We start from the raw sequence: 22,696 nt of genomic DNA, 5'->3' as shown, positions 1-22,696 counted from the left end.
ACCAACATGGAGAAACCTCGTCTCTACTAAAAATACAAAAAAATTAGCTGGGCATAGTGGTGCAGGCCTGAAATCCCAGCTACTCGGGAGGCTGAGGTAGGAGAATCGCTTGAACCCAGGAGGCAGAGGTTGCGGTGAGCCGAGATCATGCCATTGCACTCCAGCCTGGGCAACAAGAGCAAAACTCCATCTCAAAAAAAAAAAAAAAAAAAAAAAGGATAGCTGTATCTTTAAAATTGAATACTTTTTACTAAGAAAAATTTATAGCAGAAACTAAGAAAATCCACTTTAATTATGCTTTCATCCTTTAAAACTATTGTCTTAGGACTGTTTCACATAAATAAAACTTCTAAATTAGACCAGCCTGGGCAACATAGTGAGACCCTGTCTCCACAAAAAATTTAAAAATCCTCTCTCTCTCCCTCTCCCTCCACGGTCTCCCTCTCCCTCTCCCGCTCTCTCCACAGTCTCCCTCTGATGCTGAGCCGAGGCTGGACGGTACTACCGCCATCTCGGCTCACTGCAACCTCCTTGCCTGATTCTCCTGCCTCAGCCTGCCGAGTGCCTGGGATTGCAGGCGCACGCCGCCACACCTGTCTGGTTTTCGTATTTTTTTGGTGGAGACGGGGTTTCGCTGTGTTGGCCAGGCTGGTCTCCAGCTCCTAACCGCGAGTGATCTGCCAGCCTCAGCCTCCCGAGGTGCCGGGATTGCAGACAGAGTCTCACTCACTCAGTGCTCAATGTTGCCCAGGCTGGAGGGCACTGGCGTGGTCTCGGCTCGCTACAACCTCCACCTCCCAGCCGCCTGCCTTGGCCTCCCAAAGTGCCGAGATTGCAGCCTCTACCCGGCCGCCACCCCGTCTAGGAAGTGAGTAGCGTCTCTGCCCGGCCGCCCATCGTCTGAGATGTGGAGAGCACCTCTGCCCTGCCGCCCTGTCTGGGAGGTGAGGAGTGTCTCTGCCCGGCCGCCCCGTCTGGGAAGAGAGGAGCCCCTCTGCCCGGCAGCCGCCCCGTCTGGGAAGAGAGGAGCGTCTCCGCCCGGCAGCCGCCCCGTCCAGGAGGTGGGGGGCAGCCCCCGCCCAGCCAGCTGCCCCGTCCAGGAGGTGGGGGGCACCTCTGCCTGGCCGCCCCGTCTGGGAAGTGAGGAGCCCCTCTACCTGGCCACCACCCCGTCTGGGAGGTGTACCCAACAGCTCATTTGAGAACGGGCCATGATGACGATGGCGGTTTTGTCGAATAGAAAAGGGGGAAATGTGGGGAAAAGATAGAGAAATCAGATTGTTGCTGTGTCTGTGTAGAAAGAGGTAGACATAGGAAACTCCATTTTGTTCTGTACTAAGAAAAATTCTTCTGCCTTGGGATGCTGCTAATCTATAACCTTACCCCCAACCCCCTGCTCTCTGAAACATGTGCTGTGTCAACTCAGGGTTAAATGGATTAAGGACGGTATAAGATGTGCTTTGTTAAACAGATGCTTGAAGGCAGCATGCTCCTTCAGAGTCATCACCACTCCCTAATCTCAAGTACCCAGGGACACAAACACTGCGGAAGGCCACTGGGTCCTCTGCCTAGGAAAACCAGAGACCCTTGTTCACTTGTTTATCTGCTGACCTTCCCTCCACTATAGTCCTATGACCCTGCCAAATCCCCCTCTCCGAGAAACACAAAAGAATGATCAATAAATACTAAAAAAAAAAAAAAAAAAAAAAAAAAAGAATTCAAAAAAAAGAAAATTTAAAAATCAGCAGGGCATGGTAGCATGCGCCTGTAGTCCCAGCTATTTGGGAGGTGAGAGGATCAGTTGAGCCCGGGAAGTCAAGGCTGCAGGGTACTGTGATCACAGTACAGCACTCCAGCCTGGGCGACAATGAGACCCTATCTCAAAAGAAAAGAAAAAAAAAGTCAAAAGGTATATTCCATTTAATGCACTCATCGTAAACAGAGATCACTGCCATGGTCCCTCCCAAGTTACCGCAGAGTCTTCACAACCGTCCAGTTCTCCTTGTTCAGCTGGGCCTCGTCCTCATCCTGAAAAGCGATCTGCTCCGGCTCCTTGTTATCATTCACCTTCCACAACAGGATGACAGCATCTGCAGGGTGATTCAGTCACAGTGATCCACGCTTCACCCACACTCCTTCATATTAGGATTTTTATTTTCTTTTTTTTTTTTTTTTTGGAGACGGAGTCTCATCCTTTGGCCCAGGCTGGAGTGCAGTGGCGCAATCTTGGCTCACTGCAACCTCTGCCTCCCAGGACCATCCTGGCTAACTGTCTCTACTAAAAATACAAAAAAATTAGCCGCACGTCAGGATTTTTAGGGTATTAAAACAACATTTATGTTGTTCAGTGGACACTATGGCCAGGATGATTTACTGCCAAGCATTTCAACAGGGAAAGTAGGCAAATTGCCTTCTGAGCTAAAACTCCAAAATCAAATTCATAACAGATCAGAGCTATACAAAATCACCTTAAACAGAAGGGTCCCTAGGCCAGCAAATGCCACTGCAAAATGACTGGCTACATTAACAAATCTGAAGGCATAACCTATAAATAGTTGAATAGAAAAACAAAACAGCAAAGAACCCCCAGTGCAAGGGTTGGCAAATGTTCCTAGCTCAGAAACCTTCAGCAAGTCACTTAGCATCTTGATGTCTCAGTTTCCTCACCTGTAAATGGGGATAATAGGCAGGGTGGGGTGGCTCACGCCTGTAATGCCAGCACTTTGGGAGGCTGAGATGGAAGGGTTGTTTTAGCCCAGGAGCTCAAGACCAGCCTGGGCAAGACAGCAAGACCTTGTCTCTACTAAAAATCAAAAAAATTAGCCAGGTGTGGCGGCACACACCTCTGGTCCCACTACGCAGGAGGCTGAGGTGGGAGGATCACTTGAGCCCGGGAGGTGGAGGCTGCAGTGAGTCCTGATCTTGCCACTGCACTCTAGCCTCAGTGACAGAGCAAGACCCTGTCTCAAAAATGAGGATAACAATATATCTACCTCACAGGCTGTTGTGAGGATTAAATTGGCCAATGTATATAACACACTTACAACACAATGGCTGGCAGATAGTAAGCCCCATTTAAGTGTCAGCTATTAATATCATTATAGATATCAGGTACTTTAGCCTGAGGTCACCCATTGTCTAAGTCCAATAACTCCCCAGATTCTGACTCTACGATTACCACGTAACCTTCTGACCATCCCTTAGCTTCCCTTTTAGGAATGTGCACAGCAGGACAGTGAATGAATGAGGTTGTGAGGACATACGCATTCCCATTCTTTGTTTTTCTTTTTTTTTTTTTTTTTTTTTTTTTGAGACGGTGTTTCACTCTTATTGCCCAGGCTGGAGTGCAATGGTGCAATCTTGGCTCACCACAACCTTCGCCTCCCGGGTTCAGGCGATTCTCCTGCCTCAGCCTCCCGAATAGCTGGGACTACAGGTATGCACCACCACACCCAGCTAATTTTGTATTTTTAGTAGAGACGAGGTTTCTCCATGTTGGTCAGGCTGGTCTCGAACCCCTGACCTCAGGTGATCTGCCCACCTCAGCCTCCCAAAGTGCTGGGATTACAGGCGTGAGCCACCACACCCAGCCTGCATTCCCATGCTAAGTTAACCGGAATCCTATTCGCACACATTAGTCTGGGAGCTTGGTTAAGATGCCATTGGCCCTGATGGATGAACACTCTCCACGTGCTGACAACAGCAGGTTTCTGGGCCTCCAAGACCAAGGGACTTTGGAAAATGGGGGCTGCCAAGTGCAACCTCAGGGCAGACAGCAGGTAGCCACCCCCAGGTGGCGCTCCTGCTCCCCACCTTTCCCTCTACAAATCAGCGTGCGTGCACACACACACACACACACACACACCCCTTCATGCACTCTGGGTATCATGGCACTGAACTCAACCAGGTCTCTTTTCCTCCTCCTGCAAAAAAAAACTTTAGATTTCTGTTTTATTTTGTAATAGTTTCTAGATTGTTTTAAAGTATGGTAAAAAGGTTTACTTTTTTTTTTTTTTTCTTTTTGAGGCAGACTCTCACTCTGTTGCCCAGGCTGGAGTGCAATGGCCCAATCTTGGCTCAGTGCAACCTCCACCTCCCAGGTTACAGCGATTCTCCACCTCAGCCTCCTGAGTAGCTAGGATTATAGGAGCGCGCCACCATGCCCAGCTAATTTTTGTATTTTTAGTAGAGATGAGGTCTCACTATATTGGCCAGGCTGGTCTCGAACTCCTGACCCCAAATGATCCACCTGCCTCGGTCTCCCAAAGTGCTGAGATTACAACATGTGTGAGCGACCACGCCCAGCCTGGTTTACTTTTTCCATATAGTTTTATCCCATTTAAGCACAGGCAGAAAACAAGAATCAATCTATTCCCACCAAACAAGCAAGCACAAATCACAAGGCCATTCATTAATGACACTCCCGGTATGCTCCCTCCCCAGCACCCTCCAGCAGCCCGGCACTGCAGACACCAGGACTCCAAAGCAGCATCAGTCACAGCAGGGAATGGGAGAAAACACACGGATGTCAAACCAGAGGAGCTGCCAAGCTGGGTACCAATGCGGGATCTTACCCGGACCGGCACTGCTGGAGCGTTTCAGAGGCTACTATGGGTATTACAACAAGTATGTCACTGTGAAGAAAGGGAGCATTGCGGGGGTTTCCGCAGTGTTGGCAGCTTAGGTGCTTTTCAGCTACTGCCTTTCTTACAGGGAGATCAAACACGAGCAGCTACTCAGGGCCCACTGAAGAGGGGCCAGTGGGAGGGCACACTGCACTTCTGAGCATGGCACCCCTCCATGAGGAACTTTGCCATTGCTGAATTCTTTCATATCCCAGTTTAGAATTCATGCCCAAATAGCCCGGGCGTGGTGGCTCACGCCTGTAATCCTAGCACTTTGGGAGGCCGAGGCAGGCAGATTGCCTGAGCTCAGGAGTTTGAGACCAGCCTGGCTGACACGGCGAAACCCCATCTCTACTAAAAATACAAAAATTAGCCGGGGGTGGTGGCAGGCGCCTGTAATCCCAGGAGAATCGCTTGAACCTGGGAGGCAGAGGTTGCAGTGAGCCAAGATTGTGCCACTGCACTCCAGCCTAGATAACAGTGAGACTGTCTCAAAAAAAAAAAAAAAAAAAAAACTCCCAAAGCCAATTAATTAATAACACAGTCCTAAAGTCATTTAATTAATTACACAGAGACACAGAACTGACTCTGATCACCACAGATGTTAAACTAACAATCAAACAAAACCAGAACAGTCGCCTTGCTTGGGATGTGACAGAATGGTAAGTGCCTTTCCATCTTGTCTTGGAACAGCCTGGTGGGAGCTAGCGGGAAAGCAGCTGTTTTCAAACAGGTGTTCCTGGTTTCATCTTGCTGTCCTCCCTCCCCGACTCTACCACATTCCCTAGAACAGTATTTTACTGAACTACCTAAATGACAGATTGAGAGGGTCAGCCACACCTGAACTAAAAAGCATATCCAGGCCGGGCGCAGTGGCTCACGCCTGTAATCCCAACACTTTGGGAGGCCGAGGCAGGTGGATCACCTGAGGTCAGGAGTTCGAGATCAGCCTGACCAACATGATGAAACCCCGTCTCTACTAAAAACACACAAAAAAATTAGCCGGGCATGGTGGCAGGCGCCTGTAATCCCAGCTACTCAGGAGGCTGAGGCAGGAGAATCGCTTGAACCCAGGAGGCGGAGGTTGCAGTGAGTCGAGTTTGCACCACTGCACTCCAGCCTGGGGAACAAGAGCGAAACTCTATCTCAAAAAAAAAAAAAAAAGCATATCCAGCTCAAATCTCACTATCTGACACAAGACACACAGGTATCTATCTGGTTCCCGAAGAATCTCTGAAGGACAGCAATACTCACCATCTCCTCCCGATGCTAAAATTTCCCCAGTTGGAGAAAAACGCACAACATTGACGGCTTTGGTATGACGAGCAAGATTGGACAAAAATTCCACGATGGCTTTTCCATCTGGTCCCTTTTCTACCTTCCAGATCTGTCAATACCAACACATTCATTTGAAAAACACAGAATGGGCACATATTATACTGTCTGTATTAAAACAATACTATGGGCTGGGTGTGGTGGCTCACAACTGTAATCCCAGCAGTTTAGGAGGCCAAGGTGGGTAAATCACTTGAGGCCAGGAGTTCAAGACCAGCCTGGAAACACAGTGAGACCTAGTCTCTACAGAAAATTTAAAAAATTAGCCAAGTGTGATGGCACATGCCTATAGTTCCAGTTACCCGGGAGGCTTAAGAGGGAGGATCACTTGAGCCCCGGAGGTCGGGGCTGCACTGAGCCAAGATCAGGCCACTGCACTCCAGCCTGGGCGACAGAGTAAGACCCTGTCTCAAACAAACAAACAAACAAACAAACAAACAAACAAAAAAAACTATGCTTATTTTCAGAAAGAAAATTTAGTTTTTCTTTTGAAACATAAAATCAAAGAACTCCCTATCTAAAACATAAATGTCTACTGTCCCCCTCCGCCTTCTTTCTAGAGCAATTTGTTACCCAGTAGGAACCAGGATCAGGATCCCAAAACAATGAACGTCCAGTTACAATAATCTAGGGAAAATGAATCAAATAAGAAAGCAGAGCCGGGCATGGTGGCTCAGGCCTGTAATCCCAGCACTTTGGGAGGCCAAGGTGGGTGGATCACCTGAGGTCAGGAGTTTGAGACCAGCCTGGCCAACATGGTAAAACCCCATCTCTACTAAAAATACAAAAATTAGCCAGGTGTGGTGATGAGCGGCTGTAGTCCCAGTTATTTGGGAGGCTGAGGCAGGAGAATAGCTTGAACCTGGGAGGCAGAGGTTGCAGTAAGTCGAGATTGCACCACTGCACTCCCACCTGGGCAACAGAGCAAGACTCCGTCTCAAAAAAAAAAAAAAAAAAGAAAGCAGCTCTCTTTTGCTTTCATTGTTCACCGCAGGCCCTGGAAATTTAGCATTCTGGGCTAGATGACAAAGTAGTTTAGTTTGTTGACATACGTTAATTCATTCATTCATTTACTTAAGAGAAGGGTCTGGCTCTGTCACCCAGGCTGGAGTGCAGTGGAGTGATCGTTGCTTGCTTCAAACTCCTAGGCTCAAGAGATCCTCTCACTTCAACTTCCCAAGTAGCTGGGCCTACAGCTGCACATTGCCACGTCCCGCTACTTTTTCATGTCTGGCTGTTGCCCAGGCTGGTGTCGAACTCCTGGACTCAAGCGATCCTCTCACCTCAGCCTCCCAAAGCACTGGGATTACAGGCGTAAGCCACCGCGCCCAGCCGACATTGGTTTTAAATAAAAGAATGAAAACTATTGCTTCAAGCAGTGTTCCCGGATGTCTATCTCTGCCCCAGTTTACCCTGACATTGGTGTCCACGCCGGCAGACGCCAGTCTGTGGATCCTCCCAGCCATCCCATGCTGGAAGTCCAGGCTGTACACGGGCTCCTTGTTGTGCCAGGCTATTTCACAAGTGATGACTTTCATCCTCCTGAGTCTCGAAGGGGCAAAACGTTTCTCGGGCACCGTTCTACTTCTTCAAGACAGGAGAAAGCTGCAAAATGCTGGTGATGGATTAAACAACAGTGTTAACAGCAGCAAAGGGTTATTGAGCGCTGAATAGGGGCCAGGAGCCATTTAAAATGCACACGGCATTGGGAAAGGATGTTAACGTTGCCATCTGACAATAACACCTTGCTAGCTCCACCTAAAATGCTTCGCTGGGTCCTGACATCCACAAGTTTATGATACGCCGCTACCTCCAGAAAAGCAAAACGAAACACCCAGGTAAAGGCTACCTAGGGGCCCCGGCCGTCTGCACGGCCTGTCCCCGCTTAGTAGGGGCTAGGGGCGCGCCCTGAGAGCCCGGGGAGGGGCCCGCCCCGGGAGGAGCCTCCCGGAAGAGGGGGCCAAACGGGGTAGGGGACCGGGACGGCGGGGCGAGAGGAGAACCCCGCCTTTCCCAGGGACCGGGCGCTGGGCCCGGGAAGCTGGGACTGAGGCCGCCGGGAGGAGGCCGCGCGGGGCCGGGGGTGGACGGGGCCCCGCCGCCCCAACGCGCGCCGCTCCGGAGCTATCCCGGGGCCCAGGGGCCCGCCCTCGGCGAGGGCCTCTGGCCCGGACCGACGCGAGCAAAAGAGCCGCGGAGCTGCCCGGGCCAGGGAAGCCGTACCTGGAGGGACCCGGACAGTCAGAGGCACCGTCACCTCCCGCGCAGCGCGCACCGCTTCCCGCGCGCCGCAGGCCCCGCCCCCCGAATGGGCGGGACCTCATAGACGCCCCGCCCCTCCAGCGGCCCTCAAGTCCCGCCCGACGTGGGCGGTACCCCAGGGAAGCCCCGCCCACTCATAGGCGCCAAGGCGAGTCCTGCTCTGGCCCTGGGGTCGGAATCCCGGCCGGAATTTATGCCTGCCAGACCCACGACCGTAGGAAGAATGGATTCATTATTATTTATTATTATTATCCATTACTTATTCCTTGTTGATTCGTTCTTTTAGCAAAGGTTTACAGAGCCTGGGCTGTGTGTTAGACAGACCCTATGCTGGCGCTGGGCACTTGGAGGGCGAACACAACCGGTTCTCTTGCCCCTTCTGCAAACAAAAACTGAGATTTTTGGGTTTTCTGTATTGGCTTCTAGAACATTTTGGAGAGTTCAAAGCTATGAAATTGTTCAGTACCTAGCGCAAGGTTGCTTACATTTTATTATTATAGTAGATGCAGTTATAAACCCTTTTTAAGAACAGACTAACATTTTAAAGTGAGGCTGTAAATCAGTCGGTAGGCAGAGATAGATACCTCAGGCTTTTCGAAATGGGACGTTTCTAAATGAGACCTAATTTATCTGTGGGCTTTGCAGAAGGCCAGGAAACAAGTACCTCTGGATGCGCTGCTTTTACTGGATAAAAGAAACACACAGGTTTATCTGAGGAGCCAACTGCTCTAGGATTTTTGGAAAAAAAGAACAGACATGGATTCTTATATAAATACCGGCTGATGCTTTTAGCCAGCTTTATGAAAGGTACAGAAATTGCCTACAAATCCGTGTCTCATGTTGATAAGAATGGCTGTATGCTCCTTGAAGCCTGATTTCTACAGGAAGCTAGAATAACATAATCCGGATATGCAGTTTTTAGATTTTTCTCTTCAGGATTTACAGAGCTTGGACTGGGAATGACTATATACTTTAGATAATATGGCTGTTCTAAAAGTACAGATTCCTGGCCCTACTCAGCCCCATGATTCCGAATATCCAGCAGAGGCCCGTGCTCCAGGGGCTTGCATTTTCATAAACTCCCCGGTGGGTGTGATCATCAGTCTGTTTTGGAAAGCTCGGGATTCTTCGTGTCTCTCAAACACAAAATTTCTCCAAATTTCTCATAAATGCTGTTCATTCACAAATGAATAATCTGCCCACCTCTTGAAGTGTCACGACTCTGAACTGTGGATTTAAAAGATAAAAACACATGCTTTAAGTATTAAAAGTACATGAAGGAGTTGGCTTTCTTGGCGAACATTTTAGAGATCCGACTTCAGTGCCAACTTGATGAGCCAACACGGGCAGGGGATGCGGCTCTAGAGAGAGGCCCTGGGCTGTCAAATATTTTCTCAAAAAAAAAAAAAAAGTATTTGCTCAAAACCTCAAAGTTTGCACCACAAATGTTGGACTAAAGAATTCCTGCCGGTCGCGGTAGCTCACGCCTGTAATCCCAGCACTTTAGGAGGCCGAGGCGGGCGGATCATGAGGTCAGGAGATCGAGGCCATCCTGGCACACATGGTGAAACCCCATCTCTACAAAAATTACAAAAAATTAGCCGGGCGTGGTAGTGGGCGCCTGTAGCCCCAGCTACTCGGGAGGCTGAGGCAGGACAATGGCGTGAACCCGGGAGGCAGGGCTTGCAGTGAGCCGAGATCGTGCCACTGCACTCCAGCCTGGGCGAGAGAGCGAGAGTCTGTCTCAAAAAAAAAAAAAAAAAAAGGGAATTCCTATAATGCAATTCTAACTAGATTCCTCAACAACCACTGTTGTTCAGCTTGGGCCCCAAGCATCCATTTTGAGCAGAACTACCTCAATTTAAGGGGACCAATGTTATTTGGTTCCTGAGAACTTTTTAATAATGAAAATTGATATAAAGGGACTAACTCTTAACTCAGCTTCGAAAAAAAACTTCTCAAGGCATTTTAATTTCCATTTGTAAGTGTGAACATTCTAAAATCAAAATCTGAGCCGGGCATGGTGGCTCACATCTATAATCCCAATGCTTTGGGAGGCCAAAGCAGGCAGATTGCTTGAGGCTAGGAGTTCCAGACCAGCCTGGCCAACATGGCAAAACCCCTTCTCTATAAAAATACAAAAACTATACAGAGTGGTAGTGTGTGCCGGTAATCCCAGCTACTCGGGATACTAGGGAGGCTGAGGCAAGAGAATCTCTTGAACCCGGGACTTGGAGGTTGCAATGAGCTGAGATGGCACCACTGCACTCCAGCCTGGGTGGCAGAGTGAGATTCTGTCTCAAAAAAAAAAAAAAAAAAAAAAGCTTTGATAACAGACATACAAAATTCAGTACAGGGTTGGAAAAGAATGTTGAGCAAATATCAGAATAAGAAAACTAGGAGAAGCCAGGCGTAGTGGCTCACGCCTGTAATTGCAGCATCTGGGAGGCTGAAGCGGGTGGATCACTTGAGGTCAGGAATTTGAGACCAGCCTGGCCAACATGGTGAAACCCCATCTCTACTAAAAATAGAAAAAATAGGTCAGGCGCGGTGGCAGGCACCTGTAATCCCAGCTACCCAGGAGGCTGAGGCCAGAGAATCGTTTCAACCTGGGAGGCGGAGATTGCAGTGAGCCGAGACTGTGCCATTGCACTCCAGTCTGGGCGACAAGAGCAGAACTCCATCTCAAAAATAATAATAATAATAATAATAATAGCCAGGCATGGTGGTGGCGCCTGTAATCCCAGCTACTCGGAGGCTGAGGATCACTTGAACCCAGAAGGCGGAGGTTGCAGTGAGCCAAGATCATGCCACTGCACTCCAGTCTGGGCGATAGAAACAGACTCAGTCTGAAAAAAAAAAAAAAAAAGAAAGAAAAAGAAAAGTAGAAATGACAGAAATCAATACAGGAGATTGAGAACAACGGGACCTCTGGCACACTACTGGTGGAAGTGTAAACTGATGTAAATACTTTAGAAAACTGTTCAGCAGTGTCTAATAAAGTTAATGATACGCCTACCCTATGACTCAGCAATTCCACTCCTTGGCATATATATCAGGAAAACAAAAGCAAACTCATACAAGAATCATTATCCATAATAGCCCCAAACTAGAAAGACACCAAATGTCCACCCACAGGAGAAAAGGTAATCAGACTGTGCCATATTCATACCACGGTATTCTACTCGGTAATCCAAAAGAAATACTGACTGTGATAGTTAATTTTATGCCTCAGTTTGCCCGGGCTAAGACATACCCGATAGGTGGTCAACATTACTTCTGACTATGAGGGTGTTTCTGGAAGACTTTAGCATTTGAATCAGTAGACTGAGTACAGAAGATCCGCCCTCACCAACCTGGGCAGTATCTGGGGCATCATCCAACCTGTTGAGTCTGAAAAGAACAAAAAGTAGAGGAAGGGCAAATTCTGTCTCTTCTTGAGTTGGGACATCCTCTTCCACCCTCAGACATCAGAGCTCCTGGTTCTCAGGTCTTTCGACTCCAGGACTTATGCCACTGGTGTCCCTGGTTCTCAGGGCTTTGGAGTGGGACTAAGTTATACCACAGGCTTTCTTGGGTCTCCATCTTGCAGGCAGCAGATCACGGGACTTCTCAGCCTCCATAACCACTTAAGCCACTCCTCCTGATCAATCTCTTGCATCTATCATATTGGGCTCTGATTTTCTGGAGAACTCTACACTGACTGACACAGGCAGCAACATGGATGTGTGTGATGCACACAAGGAGTTATTATTTCAAGTGATTGGCAAACACAGAAATTTTATACTACCCCAAAGAAAGCTTACCTTCAGTCATACTATGGCTAGAAAATATTAGTATTGTTACATATATGCATACCTATGTATTTATGTATACATTAGGAAGAGCAAATACTTATGTGGTTAGGAACCCAGATTTTCAGCAAAAGAGACTATATTATAGACTATATTATAGTCTCTTTTAGTTCAGTCTACTAAAAAGGCCTAGAAATGCCCAAACTAGGCCAGGCACAGTGGCTTATGCCGGTAATATCAACATTTTGGGAGGCTGAAGCAGGAGGATCACTTGAGCCCAGGAGTTCAAGACCAGCGTGGGCAACGTAGCAAGACTCTGTATCTAGAAAAAAAAAAATCAGCCAGGCATGGTGGCATGCACCTATAGTCCCAGGTACTTGGGAGGCTGAGGAAGGCGAAGCACTTGAGCCCAGGAGTTTGAGGATGTAGTGAGCTATGATTATGCCACTGTACTCCAGCCTGGGCAACAGAGCAAGACCTGTCGCAAAAGAAAAAAAAAAGAAGAAGAAGAAAAAGAAATGGCCTAACTAGAAACAATGACTATATCTGTGCCTAGATTATTATCTTCAAATAGCATTTCCCACAAAATGAAGCAGAACTTTTGGAGAAATGGCTGTCACCAAGTCTAGACCAGGAAATTTATTAGATGTATTGAAATACCTTACATCTGAAATACCCTGGAGTATACAGAGTACAGAAAAACAAACAAACAAAAAAAACAAAACCCTAAGTTAGGGCTCATTCCTGTAATCCCCACACTTTAGGAGGTTAAGAGGTGGGGGAGTGCATTGCTTGAGCCCAGGAATTTGAGACCAGCCTGGGCAACAAGTCAAAAATCTGTCTCCACAAAAAATACGAAAATTAGCTGGGCATAGTGGCGTGTGCCTGTGGTCCTGGCTACTCAGGAGGCTGAGGTGGGAGGATTACCTGAGCCCGGGAGATTGCGGCTGTAGTGAGCTGTGATCGCGCCACTGCTACTCGAGCCTGGGTGACAAAGCAAGAGCCTGTCTCAAAAAATATATATATATTTAAAGCCAGAAGCAGTGGTTCATGCCTGTAATCCCAACACTTTGGGAGGCCAATGTGAGCAGATCCCTTGAGCCCAGAAGTTCTTGAGACCAGCCTGGGGAAAAAAAAACTAAAAAAAAACAACCAAGCAAGGCGGGTTGGACAAGCTTGCTGGTACTTCAGTTGCCTCCATGAATATCACATTTTGAGAGAGATTCCCACCAAGGGAGTCACAAAACAAGAGACAATTGCCTAGAACAGAAAAAATTCTATACTCAAATTACCTTAATTCAGTCATGGTTCAGATCACAGTACAAACCAAGAGCCTCACTTCCAACAGGAACCCCATGGGAGATTAGGAAGACTTGACTCCTTTGTGAATATAAAATACCATTACATTTTGTTATGAAGATACAGCCAGCTGGGCGTGATGGCTCACGCCTGTAATCCCAGCATTTTGGGAGGCCGAGGCAGGCAGATGGCTTTAGGCCAGAAGTTGGAGCAGCCTGGGCAACATGGCAAACCCAGTCTCTACAAAATATTCAAAAATTAGCTGGGCGCAGTGGCATGTGCCTGTAGTTCCTACTACTCGTGGGGGCTGAGGTGGGAGGATCACTTGAGCCTGAGAGGTTGAGGCTGCAGTGAACTGTGATCATGCCACTGCACTCCAGCCTGGGCAACAGAATGATACTTTGTCTCAAAAACAAAAAAAAAAACAACAACAAAAAAAACAAACTACAGCCAAATTCTAGATATTCACATATCAAGCACATACATAACCTAAATATTGTTAGCCAGGTTGGGATAAAAGTCCTTTATATTCAAATTTAAATTTATTCTGTTTGTTACCAAGACATTGAGTCCTGATGACTCCGTAAGAAATAGTGTCTCTAAAAGGTTTCTTGTTAACTCTTAACCAGACTTTCTTCCTACAGGCTAGTATGTGAAAGTTAACTCTGTGATCAATAGACAATTCTAAAAAGCAACAGATTTATTTTTTCCTCTACGCCAATCAGATATTAATAGGATTCATCTTGTGAGCTGTGACCAACATTCAACAGACAAATATGCAGACAGGATTCTATTTAGATTTTCAAGCCACTTCAGTGAGTCCCCGTTTATGAGACACTGCACAAAATAGGACTTAACCAGTCAGGCGCGGTGGCTCAAATGCCTGTAATCCCAACAATTTGGGAGGCCCAGAAGGGTGGACTGCTTGAGTCCAGGAGCTTGAGACCAGCCTGGACATGGCGAAACCCTATCTCTACAAAAAACAGAAAAATTAGCTGGGCATGGTGGTGCATGCCTCTAGTGCCAGCTACTCGGGAGGCTGAGGCAGGTGGAGCATTTGGGCCTCGGAGATTGAGGCTGCAATAAGCCATGATCACACCACTGCACTCTAGCCTGGGCAACAGAATGAAACCCTGTCTCAAAAAAAAAAAAAAAAAAAAAAAAAAAGACAACCTACTGTGGATTTTCTGAAATAGGAAGAAATGGGTAGTGTGTCTGGGTAGTTTTTGGGTGGTGTGTGGCCAAATTAACACAAGCTTTCAGCTTCTTTACAGCAAGAAGACAAGAACCCAGTAGAAAAGAATAGGCAAAGAACATGTATAGAACACAGAAAATTAAAATGGCCAACATAAGGACTGAGACAAATGTCAGCTGTCATATTTTCACATATCAAATTAGCAAAAGTAAGTTTGAGAGACTTTGAGGAAAACACTCATATTTATTACTCATCCTAAGTATAAATTCCTGCAACCTTTTTTTGGATGGCAATATTTATTTAAATGTACATGGCATACATTCTTTGACCTACCAATATTCACTGTTAACAATTTACACTCTGGATGTAATCGGAAAATCATGTGTGGTATGTATTAATCTTCACAGTATACTTTGAGACGGAGTCTCGCTCTGTCACCAGTCTGGAGTGCAGTGGTGTGATCTCGGCTCACTGCAACCTCTGCCTCCTGGGGTTAAGTGATTCTCCTGCCTCAGCCTCCCAAGTAGCTGGGATTACAGGAGCCCACCACCACGCCCAGCTAATTTTTGTATTTTTAGTAGAGATGGGGTTTTACCATGTTGGCCAGGATGGTCTCGATCTCCTGACCTCATGATCCACCCACCTTGGCCTCCCAAAGTGCTGGGATTACAGGCATGAGCCACTGCGCCCAGCCAGTATATTCTAACAAAAAGTAAGTAAGTAACCATTAGGAGCATATTCCTATGATGAAATGTTACTTAAGCTTTTTGAAAGAATGATATGGAAATGTTTAGTTATCAATTATATGGTATAATCCCATTGTGTAAATATCGATACAAATATACGCAATTTAATGTAAATAAAATACATACACATGAATGTGTGCATGTATGCACACAAAAGCCAATAGTGGTTACCTTTAGAGGCCGTGGACAAAGTCTTTTCACTGTTCATTTACATCTCTACCAGGGGCACCGCTCTGCTTCCCCTCCCTCCCCCTGCTTGCCCCAGTGAGAAAGTGGATATGCTGATCCCGTTTGTTTCGTGAACCACTCAAGTTCAACATTTATAAATACTCAACAGAAGACACAGCTCAACAGTGCTTGGCTCTGATGGTGCACTGGAATTAACCCGGGAGGCCTTGAAAAATACTGTTATCTGGGTCTAACCCCAAGGACGCTGACTTAATTAGCGTGAGGTGCAGCCTGACTTTGGGAGTTTAAAAAACTCCCCAAGTAATTCTACTACGCAGCCAGAGGTGAGAACTTAAATGATTCCTCAATGATGTATGGCCCAAGTTTAAGATGTCTCATGTGACAGCAAGAATCAAGCGTCTGAGATCACAGGCAGCGTCACCAACTGGACCTGCCACATGAAGAATTTGAGGCCCAAAGGAAGCACACAGGGATGTGCCATGCCCTCCTGCTCTGTGTGCTCACTCAGCTTTCACTGATTTTGCCACCCTAGGTCCTGTTTGAAGACTGTGGACTGTTTTGGTATACTTCCTCATACCTTTCGTGTTTTAAAGTAATAAACATTAGTTGAAGCAATACTGTCCCCCACACGCAACAAAAGAGAAAGGTACACACGTCATGAAAGCCCACATTGTTCTGTTAAACAACAGTTGTTCTGTCTGCAACTGTTACTGCATTTTCGAAGTCTCATATCTTGGCAATACTTCAATATCTTCATAAAGAGCAAAAAATATCTAAGTGCTTCCAAAGAATCAATTTAGCAAGCAAGTTTCTCTTACTAATCCCAAGATTAATTTTCCCATCAAGCCAGACAGCTACAAGAAATATTTTTGCAAGAATACATAGAGAAGCTGGCCAAAAGGAAGGGAAAAATAGCAAATTCCAAAAAGAACCACTGCATGAGTTAGATATTCACAAAACTTACACATGATTTACATAGCTGCTATTATTTAGGCAAGGTTTCTCTAGAGTAAATGATTTATACAAAGAAAAGTCTTTTTTTTGAGACAGAGTTTCGCTCTTGTTGCCCAGGCTGGAGTGCAATGGTGTGATCTCGGCTCACTGCAACCTCCACCTCCCAGGTTCAAGTGATTCTCCTCCCTCAGCCTCCGGAGTAGCTGGGATTACAGGCATGCATCACCACACCCGGCTAATTTTGTATTTTTAGCAGAGACGGCATTTCTCCATGTTAGTCAGGCTGGTCTTGAACTCCCGACCTCAAGTGATCCGCCCGCCTCGGCCTCCCAAAGTGCTGGGATTACAGGCGTGAGCCACCGCGCCAGGCTGAGAAAAAGCTTTTGAAAACAGAATACACATACTCTGAGGAAAGAGGAGCTCAGCCTCAGTCTTAATGGAAACAGTCTTCAAAAAATAACCTGCAATTAAAGTAGTTAAAATGAGCTCAAGTTGAGGGTCTAATGAATACATTTTTAGTTTTAAAATAATTTGAGGTTAATATTAAGTCTTTAAAAGTAGCATTTGAACAGTTAGCCATCATATATTTTTATTTTATTATAAGATATTTTAAAATTTGGGAAATTACAATTGTGACAGAAAACCAGCTTCATACCAAAAATACACTTTCAATTACTTTATCAGGCAAATAAAAACAATCTTCATTTATTTGCTCTTTCCAGAATTACTATACAGTAAAAATTCAATACTGTATATGACCGACACGTATTAAGCATACATACAAAATGAACGGATTGAATGTTCAAAAACAAAGGTAAAAATAAATAGCAATGATAAAACTTTGGAAAAAATAATGCACATTTTAGTTGTGGAAAATATGGTTCTTATATATACATAGTTTATACTTAATAGAAAGCCATCTCTTTAAAATTGCACAAAACATGGGACCAATAAAGCATAGTATTTTATGGCATGTAATACTATAATCCTAAGGAAATTTGTTCCTTGACTCTAGGATATAAAACACTTAGGTTTGTAATATAATAAAAGGTATGTAGTATTGTTTGAGAAAGACTGTCTTCCTCAACTCACATTAACCTGTAGTAATCCTACAAAAGGCTGTACAGGAAATTTCACAAAAAGAAATATTAAAAAATTATCATGCCCACTTCATGCTGACTAAACAGCCAAAAATGGGCTTCAAAGTAAACTTGGTGGCCATTTAATATTTCAATACCTTTTTTCTGTTAAAGACTGTTTCTTCGTTCTATAAAAACACTTTGTGTTTAACCGTGATTGGCAATCTCAGCACAAGAAAATCCTGGCAAAATGGAGTTGATTTTTGCTTACCTTATTTTCATGAATAAAATATTTCAGGATAGGAATTTATACAAAAGAAACATTAATGCTCAATTCACTTATAACCAGAGTTGTATCAGGAGTGTTACTACATTATTTAAAAATCCTATTTAAACTCCTTTATAAGAAAATCAAAGGTAACATTTCCATTTGTATTATGGCATAGCCCTCGACTTAGAGAAAAATACACTTTGGGGAACCAGAAAAAATTGCACGAAGCTTAGGGGCAACCTGAAAAGCTCTTGGTGAAAAACACTTGAGTACTCTAGGGCAATAAAAAAATATGTGCAGGCTTAATTACAAATATTTACATTCAAAACAGAGTCATGAGTTAGCTTCAGCTGCTCAATGCCAACAATTCACAGGTATTTCAAAACATAAGATAATGTGTCCACAATATTTGTGACCACATTTGAATGCATAGAATACAGTAAAGATTATGGTTTTCAGTCTGTTGCGTATCATATCTATAAAACAAAATTAATTATATTTTGAAAGCTGTACAACCAAAAGAATTGAGCAAATATTTTCTTATCTTACATAACATATACTTTAAGTACTACTGATTTCACTCATTTGTTCAACAACTTGTCCTAAAATCTCATCAACTACATCAACATCGTAATTCACTTGCTGAAGATCAAGATCAGGCACAATCATAGCCAGCAGTTGTCCTACGTTAACTCGAAGAGATCGGAGTTTGAGGCTGCAAATACAAATATGTAACTTATTAGATTAGCATTACAAGTTAAGATTCATGTAGACCTTAAAAAGTAAAATATCAAAATCAAATCTCTGTAGAATAATATACAATTAAACAAAAGGAAAAGCAAAACCTCCCCTAGAGAACTCAATTTACTTTAATAATTCACTTTTATGAGTCAGGTGCACTTGCTCATGCCTGTATTCCCAGCATTTGTGAAGCCGAGGAGGGAGATCACTGGAGCCCAGGAGTTCGAGACCAGCCTAGCCAACATGGTGAAACCCTGACTCTACTAAAAACACAAAATATTAGCCGGGCTTGGTGACGACACCTGTAGTCTCAGCTTCTCAAGAGGGTGAGGTGGGGGATCACCTGAGCCCAGGAGGTCAAGGCTGCAGTGAGCTGCGATGGCACCACTGCTCTCCAGGGTTCACGCAATTCTCCCACCTCAGCCTCCTGAGTAGCTGGAAGCACAGGCCCACACCACCATGCCCAGTTAATTTTTATTATTATTATTTGTAGCAATGGGGTTTCACTATATTGCCCAGGCTGGTCTCAAACTCCTGGGCTCAATCAAGCATTCTGCCCACCTCAGAGTGCTGGGATTACAGGCATGAACCACCATGCTTAGCCAGAATTATCTAAAACATGTTCTATAAGATATCCATAGTTGTGTAAGAGGTAATAAAAGGTTCTGTGGTCAAATAAGCTTGCAAAACATTGTGTTAAACAATGTTAAAGCAGCTTTTTTTTACGCCGGGCACAGAGGCTCACGCCTGTAATCCCAGCACTTTGGGAGGCTGAGGCGGGCAGATCGCCTGAGGTCAGGAGTTCAAGACCAGCCTGATCAACATGGTGAAACCCCGTCTCCCCCTAAAAATACAAAATGTAGCTGGGCGTGGTGGCGCACACCTATAGTCCCAGCTACTGGTGAGGCTGAGGCAGGAGAATTGCTTGAACCTGGGAGGCAGAGGTTGCAGTGAGCCGAGATTATGCAACTGTACTCCAGTCTGGGCATCAGATCAAGACTCTGTCTCCAAAAAAATAATAATAATAATTGTAGGACTGCTCTGATCCTATTACATGCTTAAGTTACCGTGCATTTACAGAGAACAATGGTTTGCTGAAAACACTGGGAAACCATAGATTAAGATAATTATGCCTTCCAAGTTTATGAATATCAACATTCTAGACTTTTTTAAAAATGCCCAAAAGTATTTAAGCAATAAACACCTAAACTGTAAGGCAGCTTTTGCTTCAAATATTATGGCAAACACATACAATGAGTGTTACAGTTGTTCTTGTTCCCTACCCCACTACAATATAATAAGTCCATATTTAATTTAGATACTGATTTTCCTCGAGTGGAAATCTATGAAGGGATCAAGATGTTCTTCCTTAGTCTGATAATGCAGAGAATGTGATTTTGAGCATGATTTTTTGTGAGCTTTTATGGTAAGAGTCCACTAGACCTTTGATAATACTTTAATCGTTCCCATACCAGCTTTTTTTTTTTTTTGAGACGGAGTTTTGCTCTTGTTGCCAAGGCCACAGCGTGGTGGTGCGATCTCGGCTCACTGCAACCTCCTTCTCCCAGGTTCAAGCGATTCTCCTGCCTCAGCCTCCCAAGTAGCTGGGGTTACAGGTGTGCACCACCATGCCAAGCTAATTTTGTATTTTTAGTAGAGACGGGGTTTCACCATGTTGGTCAGGCTGGTCTCGAACTCCTGACCTCAAGTGATCCACCCATTTTGGTCTCCCAAAGTGCTGGGATTACAGGCATGAGGCACCACGCCTGGTTTTAAGACAGAGTCTTGCTCTGTCACCCAGGCTGGAGTGCAGTGGCGCAATCTCGGCTCACTGCAACCTCCACCTCCTAGGTTCAAGCGATTCTCCTGCCTGAGCATCCCGAGTAGCTGGGACTACAGGCGCCTGCCACCACACCCGGCTAATTTTTGTACTTTTAGTAGAGACAGGGTTTCACCATGTTGGCCAGGCTGGTCTTGAACTCCTGACCTCAGGTGATCCGCCCAACTCAGCCTCCCAAAGTGCTAGAATTATAGGTGTGAGCCACCGCGCCTGGCCTGTCTACTTGCTTTAATAGGACTTCTTCCTAATATCATCTGTACTATGGCAATTTTTAATAATTTTGCGATTTCCTAAAAGATTAGAGTGAGCATACAGTGAAATAAGGACAGCAAGCCATAAAGACATGGTACCAAGTACGACAGTAAAAGAAAAACAGGTTGAAGGAGTGAGTTTCAGTAAAAGTCTCCTGTCTTCTACTCATGGCCAAATTCCCCCTATTCTTCAATATCTTGTCCATTTTTATTTTCCTTCAAAAAGCATTCTAAAACCACTCTGACCAATCAAATGCTTTATTCCTTCTAAATTCCTATTCCACTTAAATAGAACCTAAACGGTCAGAAACTGGAAAGGAAGGATAATGAAGTGTCACTTCTTTTGTATCTATCATAACACCAGGGTCACAGCAGACAATAACTTCTTTTGACAGAACAGTATCTATTTGATGGGTGCTAGCAGATAAAAATAAATAGTATCCTAACCATAATTGCAGCCCCACAAAAACGCCTCATTTAATATTACCTTTCTCCATCCATATGATTTACAGACTCCTCAATGTTACTTGATGTTGAAACATCTGTTGCCGTCTGTTGATTTGTAGATTTTAACTGTTCAACTTCAGTTTTGAGTTCTTCACACTGTGAACGGATTTGTGACTTTTCCATTTCCAGCAATTCAACCTAACAAAAATATAAATGAGCTTTATAACTGTAAAACTTAAAAATACTAATGGCAAAGTGAAATTTCAAGCTAATATAGAGAACCTGCTTGATAACATTATCAACTATCGAAAAACAAATACACAAAGAAAAACCAGTAGTTTTCTATAAACAAGGCTTCATTCGTTTACAGCTTCACTTCTACATCTTTTTACACTGAGAGAATACAACATATTACCACTTGATTTAAAAAAAAAAGTGGTACCTAGAAAATAAAAAACCAGCCGGGCATGGTGGCTCACGCCTATAATCCCAGCACTTTGGGAGGCCGAGGTGGGCAGATCACCTGAGATCAGGAGTTTAAGACCAGCCTGACCAAAATGGAGAAACCCCATCTCTACAAAAAATACAAAATTAGCTGAGTGTGATGGCGGCCACCTGTAATCTCAGCTACTCGGGAGGCTGAGGCAGGAGAACTGCTTGAACCCAGGAGGTGGAGGTTGTGGTGAGCTGAGATCGCGCCATTGCACTCCAGCCTGGGCAACAAGAGCGAAGTTCCATCTCAAAAAAAAACAAAAAAAAACAGAAAAACCAAGATACTAATGCCTAAATTATGTTAATGTCAGAGTGGTTTTTATTTCTTGCATACTCATCAGCTTATAATTAAGTTACAATAATGAGTTTATGCTTTTTATAAACAGATGGTCCCTGACTTACAACGGTTTCACTTTATGATTTTCCAGTTTTATGATGGTGCGAAAGTTATATGCATTCTATAGAAAAACCACACTTTGCATACCAATACAATCATTCTGTTTTTCATTTTCAGCACAGATTCAATACATTACATGAAATACTCAGTATGTTGTAATAAACCAGACTTTGTGTTAGATGATTTTGCCCAAATGTAGGCTAATACAAGTGTTCTGAGCACTTTAAATGCAGGTTAGGCTAGGCTAAGATTTTGGGAGGTTGGCTGTAATTAAATGAATGTTGGAGTTAATGCTGTTTCCAACCTATGATGGGTTTTTCAGGACTGACACCATCATAAGTTGAGGAGCATCTGTATTTTGTCATTCAACTCCTGAGCCAAGACATCAAGATTAGTGTTTGCATGAGTAGCAAATATTCCCAAGGAAGAGACAGCACAGCACCACACCGTGGTTCCCAAACTCTTTTTAGCAGGAAAATCCTTTCAAAGGCCTCACACACAAAAATGTATAAAATAGATTAAAAGGAGCTACCTGAATTTGAAGTAGGGGCATATGAAGAGGCTACTGATATTTATCATTTGTCTCTTGGTATTTATCGTTTTTCTCCTTCTTTCTCAGTAAAAGAACCCATGCATAAAGACTGCATTTCCCAGGCACCCTTTAGCCAGACGACTCAGTTCTGATAGTCAGAACATAAGCAACTCAGGCCAGGCATGGGGGCTCACGCCTGTAATTCCAACACTTTGGGAGGCCAAGATGGGTGGATCACTTGATGTCA

The 22,696-nt window shown here is 44.8% G+C and overlaps 2 protein-coding genes across 4 annotated transcripts in view; both read right to left on the bottom strand.

Annotated features, from left to right (window-relative positions):
• CHAF1B (chromatin assembly factor 1 subunit B) overlaps window positions 1-8,316 on the bottom strand; it is a 31,239-nt gene extending 22,923 nt beyond the window's left edge. Inside the window, exons 1-4 of the mRNA XM_003823957.5 lie at window positions 8,184-8,316; window positions 7,373-7,575; window positions 5,880-6,012; window positions 1,973-2,090 (exon numbers count right to left, since the gene is read on the bottom strand). Of these exons, the coding sequence (XP_003824005.3) occupies window positions 1,973-2,090; window positions 5,880-6,012; window positions 7,373-7,498 (377 nt within the window). The 5' untranslated portion in view covers window positions 7,499-7,575; window positions 8,184-8,316. The remainder of the gene's footprint in view (window positions 1-1,972; window positions 2,091-5,879; window positions 6,013-7,372; window positions 7,576-8,183) is intronic.
• Window positions 8,317-16,957: 8,641 nt separating this feature from the next.
• Window positions 16,958-22,696, bottom strand: part of MORC3 (MORC family CW-type zinc finger 3) — a 56,529-nt gene continuing 50,790 nt past the window's right edge. For all 3 annotated transcript variants that reach the window (XM_055105278.2, XM_055105280.2, XM_055105279.2), the window contains 2 exons: window positions 21,069-21,226; window positions 16,958-18,464 (listed from right to left, as the gene is read on the bottom strand). In XM_055105278.2, the coding sequence (XP_054961253.2) occupies window positions 18,311-18,464; window positions 21,069-21,226 (312 nt within the window). In that variant the 3' untranslated portion in view covers window positions 16,958-18,310. The remainder of the gene's footprint in view (window positions 18,465-21,068; window positions 21,227-22,696) is intronic.

Source organism: Pan paniscus, chromosome 22, assembly GCF_029289425.2.
Source record: "Pan paniscus chromosome 22, NHGRI_mPanPan1-v2.0_pri, whole genome shotgun sequence".
Classification (NCBI taxonomy): Eukaryota; Metazoa; Chordata; class Mammalia; order Primates; family Hominidae; genus Pan; species Pan paniscus.
Note: the sequence above shows the minus strand (reverse complement) of the source record. Positions and strands in the feature narration are given on the sequence as shown.